This window comes from Wasmannia auropunctata, unplaced genomic scaffold (genome assembly GCF_000956235.1).
Source record: "Wasmannia auropunctata unplaced genomic scaffold, wasmannia.A_1.0 LD335514.1, whole genome shotgun sequence".
Classification (NCBI taxonomy): domain Eukaryota; kingdom Metazoa; phylum Arthropoda; class Insecta; order Hymenoptera; family Formicidae; genus Wasmannia; species Wasmannia auropunctata.
The window spans coordinates 21,388-32,541 of NW_012027376.1; the positions used below are offsets into that span (position 1 = coordinate 21,388).

Sequence of the window (11,154 nt, forward strand, 5' to 3'; positions counted from 1 at the left end):
TCGGATGCGTAATCGCAATACTCGTTCGGCCGAAAATCAAGACGTATACCGCCGCCGACGCGTCGCCCGCGCCGCGACGCTTGTTTCGCTGACGGCACGCGGGACGAATTACGCCGCTTCACTATCTTAGTTATGCGTTTATCCATATGTTCGCTGTACGTTAACGTACGCCATACTTATGAATAAATGCGTAATTAAGATAATGAAGCGAAGCGATTTGTCCCGCACGCGGGCGACTTACGCGAAACAAGCGTCGCGGCGACGCGAGTCGGCGGCGGTGGCGACGGCGACAGCGCGGCGACGCTACATGTTAAACAAATGCAAGTCCCACTTACCAATTATATTAGCCGCGACGCCTCTCGTTCCAAAGATGCGATTTATCTCGTATCGAGTTCTAAAATTATAAAAGAACCACCACTGAAATATCGAAGCGGATTCGTCTATCCGCGCGATCAACTTAGCGTCGGCATCGCCGCACGCCAATAGCGCCATCAGCGCCACCGTACGCGCTGCGGCGGCGTCGGTGCAACAGTGGCGGGCGGCGACGCTGCACATTTTGATTTTCGGTCGAACGAGTATTGCGAAATACGTATCCGATCATCTTGCATCTAATTAGAACTCTGATTCGATCGGATGCGTAATCGCAATACTCGTTCGGTCGAAAATCAAGACTTATACCGCCGCCGACGCGTCGCCCGCGTCGCGACGCGACGCTCGTTTCGCGTGAGCTGTCGGCACGCGGGACGAATTACGCCGTTTCACTACCTTAGTTATGCGTTTATCCATATGTTCGCTGTATGATGTTAACGTACGCCATACTTATGGATAAATGCGTAATTAAGATAATGAAGCGGAGCAATTTGTCCCGCACACGGTGATCAGCTTATACGAAACAAGCGCCGCGCCGACGCGCGACGCGGCGAACAGTTGTGGTCGACCGTGCGAGCGAATTAATTGTAATCTAATAAAATGATAGAAAAATCAAAATAAATTTATAGATTTCATGTACCCGTATATAAATTTCCTCCAATGCATTCATGTTCATCTATTTTTTACAGCGCATGAGCTGTCTGAGGCTGTACATTGTCCCTACGTGACACGACGTGACGCTTCCGTAGACTTGATACGAACTCAGCGGAGCCGGCGGCCGGACTATCGCGCGAGCGGCGCGTACGCGCAGTTTATATAGTACCCTGCCAGAAGCATTCTGATTGGCTCGGCGCTGGCTACACGAATCGGTATATAAACGGGACGTTAGGTAGCACGAGGCTTTTTGCTTGTGGGACTCCGACGTGGTCGCGTCGACACTCGGCGCGCTGCGCGGCCACATAAAACGTTCGTACTTAGTTTTACAAACTGACGGATAATGGCACTGGCCTCTTTTTACAACATGCGCTCAATGTTTAATTGTAACGTAATTTATTTGCAAATAAATAATGAAACGGAAAATGATGTTAGATCCTTTCTCGCCTGTTTCGCAGCGTTTCGGAAATTGTACTCAATGAAATGTATATATATGCGTAATTTTTCGTGTATAAAGTTCCAGCAGACTCGAAAAATGGATTTAGTACGGACACGCACCACAAATTGTGCAGAAATCTTGATTTTGCTATGTAATTTGGATCCACTTCTCCAGAGGGCGTTAGTGCACGAGGGCGCGTTTTAGCGTACAGTCAAAAGGCATGTCCGCTCTTGGATCCTCTCTGATATCATTTTTATGCGTTTATCAATAAAGTAGAGGAAAAGCGCGCGAGCACATAGACAAAAGTATATTGGCACCATTGAGCGACCATCTTGAGCGAGCACCTTTTATCTAATCTTAGAACATATATTACATATATATATTATATACACATATTACATATGTATATATTACATATAGAACATATAGTTTTAAGATCTCAATATGCTTCTCTTTGACTTGATATTATATTATAAATTTATAATATTAAAATGAATTTTTAAAAAATTTACTTTTTAGAGGATAGTAATACAAATAAAAATTCAAAACCCAGCTATTATTTAATATCCAAAAAGTCAATTGCAAATGTGTGTCGATAATATATCTGTGTAGCCAATTTCGAAAGTAAAATCTACAGAGCACAGTTTATAATGAGCAAAAAAGAGATATATTTTTGTTAAGAAAAAATTTAATTTATATGTACGAACGAATCTATATTCTAAACAGTACGTTGAATATTAAAATAATACTTGACATGATTTTTTTATACATAAATTGAATATACATATAACATTGCTACTATTTTTACAATGTTAATGATTCTTAAAGATGTTAACATAATTATTCATATCGTATCAACTTAATTACGCCTTTTTTAAATTCACAATTAGGTCGATCACAATGAAAAGACTTCTTTTAATCAATTAATCTTAATATTTTGCTACTATTCACAGAGCTGTATTATTTTTTCTTTCTTGTTGACCTAATCCATTCGGACTGCAGCTCACGTAACATCTGTGGTGTTAAGAGCCCCTCCGCTATTAATCTTTCAGTCAATCTGCCTCTACTATGTCTGCCAGTTGCTTTATAATCTATAAAAATTTTTTGTATAAGTTTAGCATTCATCATCGCGAATGTAAAATTCTTTTTTTATATGTAGTAAGGAATTACCTCTGTAGAAGTTTTGCCTTTGCGTCTGTAATTCAAAACTATCGGCTTCTCCGCCTAAATAATAAAAAAAAGATTTGATCATTACATATCACGACTAATACTATAAAAAATAATCTTGATAAAATATAAGACAAAATTTCACGCATATAAACATCCACACACGTATATTTCTATGCGTATATTAACTATAAATTACAGCGTGAATATTATATGCGTTTCAAAAGAATCACGCTTACCTGCATCAGAATTCACCAACAAAGTCGTTAATTTAACTATTCCTTCCTGGATCAGGGCATCAAGTTCCTTTTGCATGTCACGGATTATTTGACCATCCGGGAACAGGTCCATGAAGCGATAACTACACAGAATAATGAATATGAGAACGCAAAGAAAACCAATGATACATAATTAAGGTAAAAAAAATTCTCATTATATACCTTAGCCATAAATAAAGATCTAATACATCAAAAACGCCTTCCAAGTGAGCGAGATCAAGGATAGTTCTAGGCATTTGAAAGGGCCATCCGATGTGTTGGCATAACCAATTGAACGTTATCGGTTCGTTTTTACTGTATTGACGTGCAAACTGCAAAAGAAAATGTATATTTAAGCCACAAAAAGTGCAAGGATAAAAATTAAAATGTTGAACATTGTGAAAACAAAGTCGATTTTATATTAACATCTGGGAGCTTTTTTTCGTAATAGTTAACTTTAAAAATCGATATACATATATATGTATATTATATATTCGTGATGATCATAACGCGAGAGCTGCGCATCTGCTCTCTGTGTCTAAATTCAAATCCATCTATATTTAACATACATAAAACACACACACACACACACACACACGCGCGCGCGCGCGCGCGCGCACGCGTATGTATATATATATATAATATAATATAACACTTGCCTTCAAAAACATAGAGCACACAAATGGCGATTTCCGATTAATTGGTGCACAGCAAAATACGTATCTCGCACGAAGTGGCAATAAAACATGTTGTATCATATCGGCTAGGAATTTAAAGTCGTTTATGTTGCACATAAAGTAAAGAGAATCGTCAACCGTGCACAACGATATAAAGATATCCTGAAATGCACAAAGCACAAACGACATCATTTACGATTCATTAAAATTAATTCCATTGTTACTTCCGTGCCTGGACTCACCATAAGATTCGACAACGACGAGTTTGGCAAATGATAAGCGTACGTCTCAATTTGATCCGCCGTTGGATGGAGGCCGGCTTGTATTATTGTCTCCGGCGTTTGACTCAATAAATTTTTCAAAGTCGGCAAATCCTCCCGTTTAAACGTCGTCACGTAGCCCTGTAATGTAAAAGCATATTTTAGTACTTCACATTTTTCTCTATATATTTGACTTCTTTCGTGATGTTAATAGAATTAAACTAGATTATGCTTACCGTATCCCAAGCTGTGCCGTAACGTCCAGCACGACCTGCTATTTGCAGAGCCGCTGACACAGATATAACGTCCATTTCTTTTTCGCCCTTTTCATTAAACATCGGCTGAATCAACGAATAAAATATAATTCTTCGAATGTGCCTGTAACAATACATTTAAAAGACAAATCACTCTCAACGATGCGCATCTGTGCTACATGAAAACTTCAAAATATAAACGTATACATCAAATTTAACACGCGCAAAACTCACAGATTCAAACCCATTCCAATGGCATTGGTCGCTACTAAGATTTTACAGGAATTGTTCGGATCATTAAATTTCGCGGCTTGCGCCAGCTTGGTACCGGGTGGTAAGCCGCCGTATATTACAGCCACCTCTTTTCCCCTGCTCTCGAGGGAACGCGACACGGTGTATATGTCGTTTTTGTTAAAGCAAACTATGCAGTCCCCCGGCATAATGTTATTCAAACTATCGACAGCTCGGTCTTCTATCTCCAGCTCCGTCAATCGCTTGTACCTGCGAACTTCCACGGTTTCGCCCGTTGAAACGCATATAGAGTTTACCTGCATGGTACATGTAGCTCTTGATTAGCGGATATCTGTCGGCACACAATTGTACAATATATAAAGACGAAAGGCGTACCAATTCTATAGCAGCAGCTTCACCACACAAATGTATCTCATCCGCGGGAATTCCTAGAAGGGCCCTCGTCCACGCCCAGCCTCTATGAAGATCACGCATTAGTTGAATTTCATCAATTATCGCTACTTCATCTGCAATAGATTATCATCGTATTAGCACTTTTCTCAGCGATGTAAATATTAAAGATGTACTCACAATGATTTTGTAGATTCACCATTTCTACGGAACACGATACATGATCCGCTGCATCATTATTATCCTTGGCATACCTCCGTTCTTCTCCAGTTACTAAATCACACGGTGTTCCCTAAAATTATGTTAAATACATTGTTACATCTTTATGTTTGTTATTTTATTTTTGGTGAATGTAACTAAAAAAATATATATATGATATCAACCCTTTCGTTGCATTTATGAAATACTTCTGCGACCAATAACTTCAGCGGTGCACAATACACTCCACTTTTTGCGTTAATAAATCTTTCTAGAGCATGGTAAGTCTTCCCGCTGTTCGTTGGTCCAGCGTGAAAAATTATTTTTCTATTTTTTGCCCTTGCCATAGGATACCTAAACAACAGCCAAATTTTATCACTTTGTAAAAATTGTTCTTAATGTATTAGAATACACACATATATATTAAAAGAACAATGATACAGTAATTATATTAATATATTAATATAATTACTGTATCATTGTTCTTTTAATATATATGTGTGTATTCTAATACATTAAGAACAATTTTTATAATTTATATATTAATAAATAAGAAATAAAGGATACGATATTTAATGCTCCAAGTAAAAATAACTTTAAATTACAATAATGACAACAAACGTTTCAACCCACATCAGGTCATTTTCAATGTTAAAAAAATGTACTAACATTAAGAACCCAATGTAGATTGAAACGTTCGTTGTCATTATTGTAATTTAAAGTTATTTTTACTTGGAGCATTAAATGTCATACTTTAACTCTTTATTTCTTATTTATTAATATATTAGTACAATTACTATATCATTGTTATTTTTATATATGTGTATTTTAACACATCAAGAAAAATTTTTTCCTTGTAAAAACCTTGATAATCTTTAACATTATGTAAATTTACATTTTCTTACCAGGTAGCGGGACTTCGTAGATCACTAATCTTTTTGAGATCGTCCAAGCAATCGATGTGCGGGAATATTTGCTTGGTGTGTTTTATGAAGTACGGAAAAATATCGGTGACGTGTCCGGCACCATGCATGATATCGGTCAGGACTACGTAAAGGTCCACGGGTAATGATTCCGTTCCTAAGCAGTACTGTTTGAAGTTGGTGAAAGCCTGTGCCAGGAGGGTGTCTGAAATCAATGCCACAATTAGAAATCACATTTATATATTCGATTATTGCCTACGCACCATCCAATCCATATTGTTGAGCCAGTTTCTTGATCTCCGTCCTCTGCGCGAAGGAATTCAGTATCCTCAGTAGGTCCGTCTTCTTCAATGAGGACCCAGCTATTTCGGCACCGACGTTTATGTCATCCGGATTCGGTTTGACGGGCACAGGACGGAACAGCGATTGCGGCATATTTGTATTGCTGTTGCTGTCGCTTTTCTTGCCTCTGCACAGCTGGACGTAACTCGTGCCAAGAACTGGCGATCTAGCAACAAAAGACGAAATGAGATAGAAGGTATGTCGTAGTAGCGACAGTTTTAACCTTTAAACCATGATTCCGTTGTGAGCCACGGACTAAGGTGGACGTCTATGGCTCAGTACTCTGATCAGTATTGCATCATCCGATTAATACTTCTCTACTTCTGTTTTATACGCAATTATCAAATTTGTATCAGGCTGTATAGCTCCTCGTAGGAGCTGAAGCCTAATTATAAGAAGAAGAAGAAGAAGAACCTTTAAACCACGGTCTCACAGACTGCTATTAAAACGTTACTATTGTCAACAATTTTCTTATTTGTCACCCTTTAAATATATTTTATTTCTATTGTATATGAGATTTTTTTGTTAACTCTCACATTAAAACATAGTTTTCTTTTTCCCCATCACAAATATTCAGAAAACATACATTTTTATTATACATACATAACTTATAAAATTAGCGAGAGCATAATAGCGATTTGTCAGACCGACATTGTGGTTAGTGTAATTTTTTGGGATGCGGTGGTTTAAAGGTTAATGTCGCTCGACGTAGCGTTATGCAATTCATCGAAGAGATAAAAGAAGATAAAGAAGAGATACGATCAAAAAATGTATCTCTAACAATACATGATTCTAAAATATATATACAAATGTATGTATGTATGTATACCTGCGTACTAATGTCACCGCCGACAAGGCGCCTCTTCGCATCAGCTGTTCCGTCATGGCACACTTTATAGGTATCATTTTTCGATCGTGGAAGGTTTCGTTATCAAATCATCACACTGAAATCGAGGGAAACGCGGAGTTATATGAAGTAACACTGGAATACGCAAGTACACAACTCGCAACGCACATCCCCGCACGCAGTGCGCACACAGCACACCAGACGTCAGACACGTGGGATCGAAATCGAAGAGATCGCGCCCCCTGGTTTTCACACACTGGACTGACTGGACAAGGCCTGAGAGAGGATCCTGAGAGCGGCTCGTGCCTGCGAGAGCGCGAAAGTTTCAATATGGATATCACAAACGCAGAAATAGAAAATGGAATTAGATGTAGCTGTGATTAAATGAAGTATAAACGGTCCCGATTTATCCCGGGATGTAGTTGACGTCAAACATTAATAATCTGCCCGCAATGTGTCTGGCTTGAATCTGCCGGCAAGTTGCTGGCGTTTTTCTTTCGAAAGGTTTGTGAGTAAACGATTATAACCTATCAGTAGAACAAAAGGTTGATTAAGTATTTGTGTCTGTCACTTTTGTCAGCTTCATTTGTCTCTTTACGTTAAGGAATGACGCGCGGGACGCTCTGCACGGAGAACGAAGGGTTAAATTCCCCGTCGAATAAGCGATAGAAGGAAATGACGCGCCGTTCCTATCGATAACGCAATGTGTAAGCGACGCTGCGTTAAGATAACGCACGAGTGTATACATTCTTGATCTTAAGAAGAACGTCGTTCACGGGGAAACCGCGCAAGGATCTACTCATTTCCGCAAATATGTTCACGCAGCTTGTACCTCATCCCGTAAATTTCGCAAGTTGGAATGCCCTACGCGAGACGAGAGTCCGACGAGGTCGGAGATTCAGCTGCGTCTCGGCACTTCGCTGGCGCAGGTTCTCCTCGACTACAGCCATCCGGAGGCCGTGAAGCTGTTGGATTCGATACCCGCCAAATTGTCACGGGAATCATGTTGCGTCTCGTGTTGCGCCTCGCGGAACAGTCAATCGAAGGCGGACGCGACGGGATCGTGGGCGGGAAAGCATGAAATTGTCAGAACGGATCTACATAGCGACATTCTAGGTAATATTCAATGGATCTTTGCATCGGATTAAACATCAAAAGTGATTTTAGTATTTTACACATATTTATGCTTGTCGATATATTGTAAATTCTTGTTATGCTCTAAAGTGTTATGTAAATAAATCTGTAAGTAATTCTTGTTATGCTCTAAATTCTTGTCTCGTAAATTCTTGATATGTTCTAAACGGCATCTCGAATTGGGCGCAAGAATCAGGGAAATTGAGAGGAAGAAAATAGAAGAGTTGCATGTCCAACATTGTGAACTCTACATACAGAACGCAATGAATATTGTTTTCATTTTTTTCAGCACTGGGCGAAGAGGAGATGAAGAAGTTTCAAATGGAGGTCGAAGCGACGACGCAGAAGAGACTGAGGGACGAATTTGCAGATGAATGTCGTAAGCTCGAAGCTGAAAAGAGATTTACCATCGGACGCAACGCGGAGGAGCTTCATGCCAGATACGAGGAATTTTTCAAGTCTGCTCAAGAAGAGTTAAAGGAGAAATTGCAGGTGGACATGCGTATACGTAACTTGGCGCAATGAGCGAAACTTCATTTAAAACTGCAACAGATCGAGTTGGCGGACACGAGCGCGATACGCGATAAGGAACTGCAAAAAGCCGTTGTAAAAGCGCGAATTGATACGACGCACGATGTGCTGAGAAAAATACGGCCTCAGGTGAACTGGGTCGTTACGTCTCTCTGTAATGAGTTCGAGCAAATTCGTCGCGCAGAGAGAGAAAAGACAATTGCTGATTTTAATAAGATCATAAGGTATTCAGAGAAAATGTGTATAAATATCAAAAGTTTCGAAAAGGTTCTCGAAACGTCACTAATATATAAAATATATTAAATTTGACTTTCATCTGCAAAGGAAACAGCATCTCGAATTGGACGCGAGAATCAGGGAAATTGAGAGGGAGAAGATAGAAGAGTTGCATATCCAACGTCGTGAACTCTACGTCCAGAATGCTATGAATATTATTTTCACTTTTTGCATGGAAAGATTACGCAGCAATTCGCAGTTGCAAACGATGCATAAACATTTTGAGGTAATTAATATATACATCTATTTTCGAATGGGACTTGAAAATATCTGTATTTATGTAAATTTATTCTTTATAAAAAAATTAAAAAATTACACGTATTTAAAATATACAGGAAAAAATAGAGTCCTTGCAAGAATTTATTGCTAAACAAGAACAATCTATAAATACAATGAAGAAAAAGAATACAAACTATCGCAATAGGAATAAAGTACTTCAAGAAAAAATCGATGCTCTTACTAAGGAATTTCAAAAATTTATAAATTTTGCGTTTAATGCTTTACCAGAGCATGCTGACTTTTTATTGCCGTCAGATCTACTTTCTGTAAATAGCACACATAAAGAGGACTGCAAGCAAGAAAAGAAGCGATAAGTAAATTAAGAACAAGAAAAAATATCTATTTGAATAAAAGATTATACATTGTAACAGATAAAATAAGACTATCAGAATGAATAAATACTGATACAGATTTGCTGAAATGTGTCAAAAATTCCCTTTTCAGTTATTTTTCATTAATAAATAAATATAGGTACATAATTCTATCTACATTTGCCTTATATTTCTAGAATAGAAAATAGAGTGAATTATAACTGATCAAAATATCCACCTATTAATCCATAAGAAACGAATTTCTGCCATATTTTCATTAATCTGCATTTTACATAAATACATAAAAAGAAATTAGTTCACTTATGTAAATGAAAAAGAAAAACTGTGCGTTAAAAATACAAAAGGACAAGTTTCTTATTTTCTGATGTCAGACAGTGATGAGAGAACGAGAGTTATGAGAGTTTGTTTTGCAAATATTTGCGTCATTTATGCCTCATTTATTCTCAGAAAATATTATGGAAAGATTTAAAAAAAATAATGACTTTAATAATCATGGATGTAAAACAGAACTCTTTTTTAACTAATCGATATAATAAATATTATTATATATCCTGCATACTCGTTACTTCAAAAAAAGGCAAGCAGCAAACATATAATTTTATAAACGATTTATTTTATTACTTATTTAAAATTTATTGACGCAAGTAATGACGCACCGCATATGCGTACAAAATTTTTGTTAATATATCTTAATTGAACACGTTTTTGAAATTATTAACTACTTCTTTAATACATGAATAATTTAAACACGATAAATTTGATTCAAAGTGTACATAGCAATCTTAGATTTTGAAAATGTTAAGGTATCAATTAATATATATGCACGCAATTATAGTGAATAAAATTGATGTATTTTTGTGAGCAAATAATTTTAGACTCGGTTTTTTAAAATTTACATACATAATATTTGCATATTTGATACGTTGTATTTTACAAGTTTAATGTACATCTTACAACACATGATTTGTATTTTTAATATTTTCTAACGTACATGGCAAGTTTTTTCCCTGTTTATATCTTTGCCTTTTTTGTATATAATTTCTATGCTTACGTCACGCAATATTTTTTTTTATCAAATAAGATCTATATAAAATGAAATGCACAATTCATTGACTATCTATAGTGTATCAAGTACCGGAACTGTGAAACCAATGGCTCGACTAAATCGTATCGCGTTGATCATTGCTATGAGCGTACTGATGTGCGTTCTTGCAGAAGAGATGTATTCTGCTCAATATGATAACGTCGATATTCAAGCTATGCTCCAAAACGACGAACTGCGAGACAAATATAACAAATGTTTTATGGAAATAATACCATGCGAAACACCAGAACAGAAATACTTAACAGGTATATTATTACCGAATTATTTCTTTTTTCTTTTGTGATGATTTCTTTGGTCAATCGCGAAATCGATTTTTCTTTAACGGTAACGTCAAGGTATTTATAGTTTTCAAATTATTTACTTTACAATATCGAATAACAGAGCTTTTTGACAAATCATTTACAACATCGAATAAGAGATTCTTTTGACCATCTAAGCATCAGCAGAGAAAATAAATGACAACATATG

The 11,154-nt window shown here is 37.2% G+C and overlaps 2 protein-coding genes across 5 annotated transcripts; one reads left to right on the forward strand and one right to left on the reverse strand.

Annotated features, from left to right (window-relative positions):
- Nucleotides 1-2,106: 2,106 nt before the first annotated feature.
- LOC105456840 (ATP-dependent RNA helicase SUV3 homolog, mitochondrial) lies at nt 2,107-7,225 on the reverse strand. Of its 2 annotated transcripts, none has more exons than XM_011701165.1 (14): nt 7,012-7,225; nt 6,104-6,348; nt 5,823-6,045; nt 5,103-5,271; nt 4,900-5,011; nt 4,705-4,835; nt 4,312-4,625; nt 4,060-4,201; nt 3,806-3,964; nt 3,546-3,725; nt 3,070-3,218; nt 2,869-2,990; nt 2,633-2,686; nt 2,107-2,553 (listed from the first exon to the last, which is right to left on the reverse strand). In XM_011701165.1, exons 1-14 carry the CDS (start codon nt 7,086-7,088, stop codon nt 2,423-2,425), a joined length of 2,208 nt encoding a protein of 735 aa, XP_011699467.1. In that variant the 5' UTR covers nt 7,089-7,225; the 3' UTR covers nt 2,107-2,422. The 2 variants fall into 2 exon arrangements, with proteins under 2 accessions (XP_011699467.1, XP_011699468.1); XM_011701166.1 differs by lacking the exon at nt 7,012-7,225 and adding an exon at nt 6,406-6,599.
- A 120-nt stretch (nt 7,226-7,345) lies between these two features.
- Nucleotides 7,346-10,911, forward strand: LOC105456839. Of its 3 annotated transcripts, none has more exons than XM_011701164.1 (7): nt 7,346-7,533; nt 7,634-7,736; nt 7,855-8,145; nt 8,453-8,655; nt 8,716-8,918; nt 9,019-9,196; nt 10,705-10,911. In XM_011701164.1, exons 2-7 carry the CDS (start codon nt 7,733-7,735, stop codon nt 10,819-10,821), a joined length of 996 nt encoding a protein of 331 aa, XP_011699466.1. In that variant the 5' UTR covers nt 7,346-7,533; nt 7,634-7,732; the 3' UTR covers nt 10,822-10,911. The 3 variants fall into 3 exon arrangements, with proteins under 3 accessions (XP_011699466.1, XP_011699465.1, XP_011699464.1); XM_011701163.1 differs by lacking the exon at nt 10,705-10,911 and adding an exon at nt 9,306-9,681 and having other exon boundaries at nt 7,346-7,537; XM_011701162.1 differs by lacking the exon at nt 10,705-10,911 and adding an exon at nt 9,306-9,681.
- The last annotated feature ends 243 nt before the right edge of the window (nt 10,912-11,154 follow it).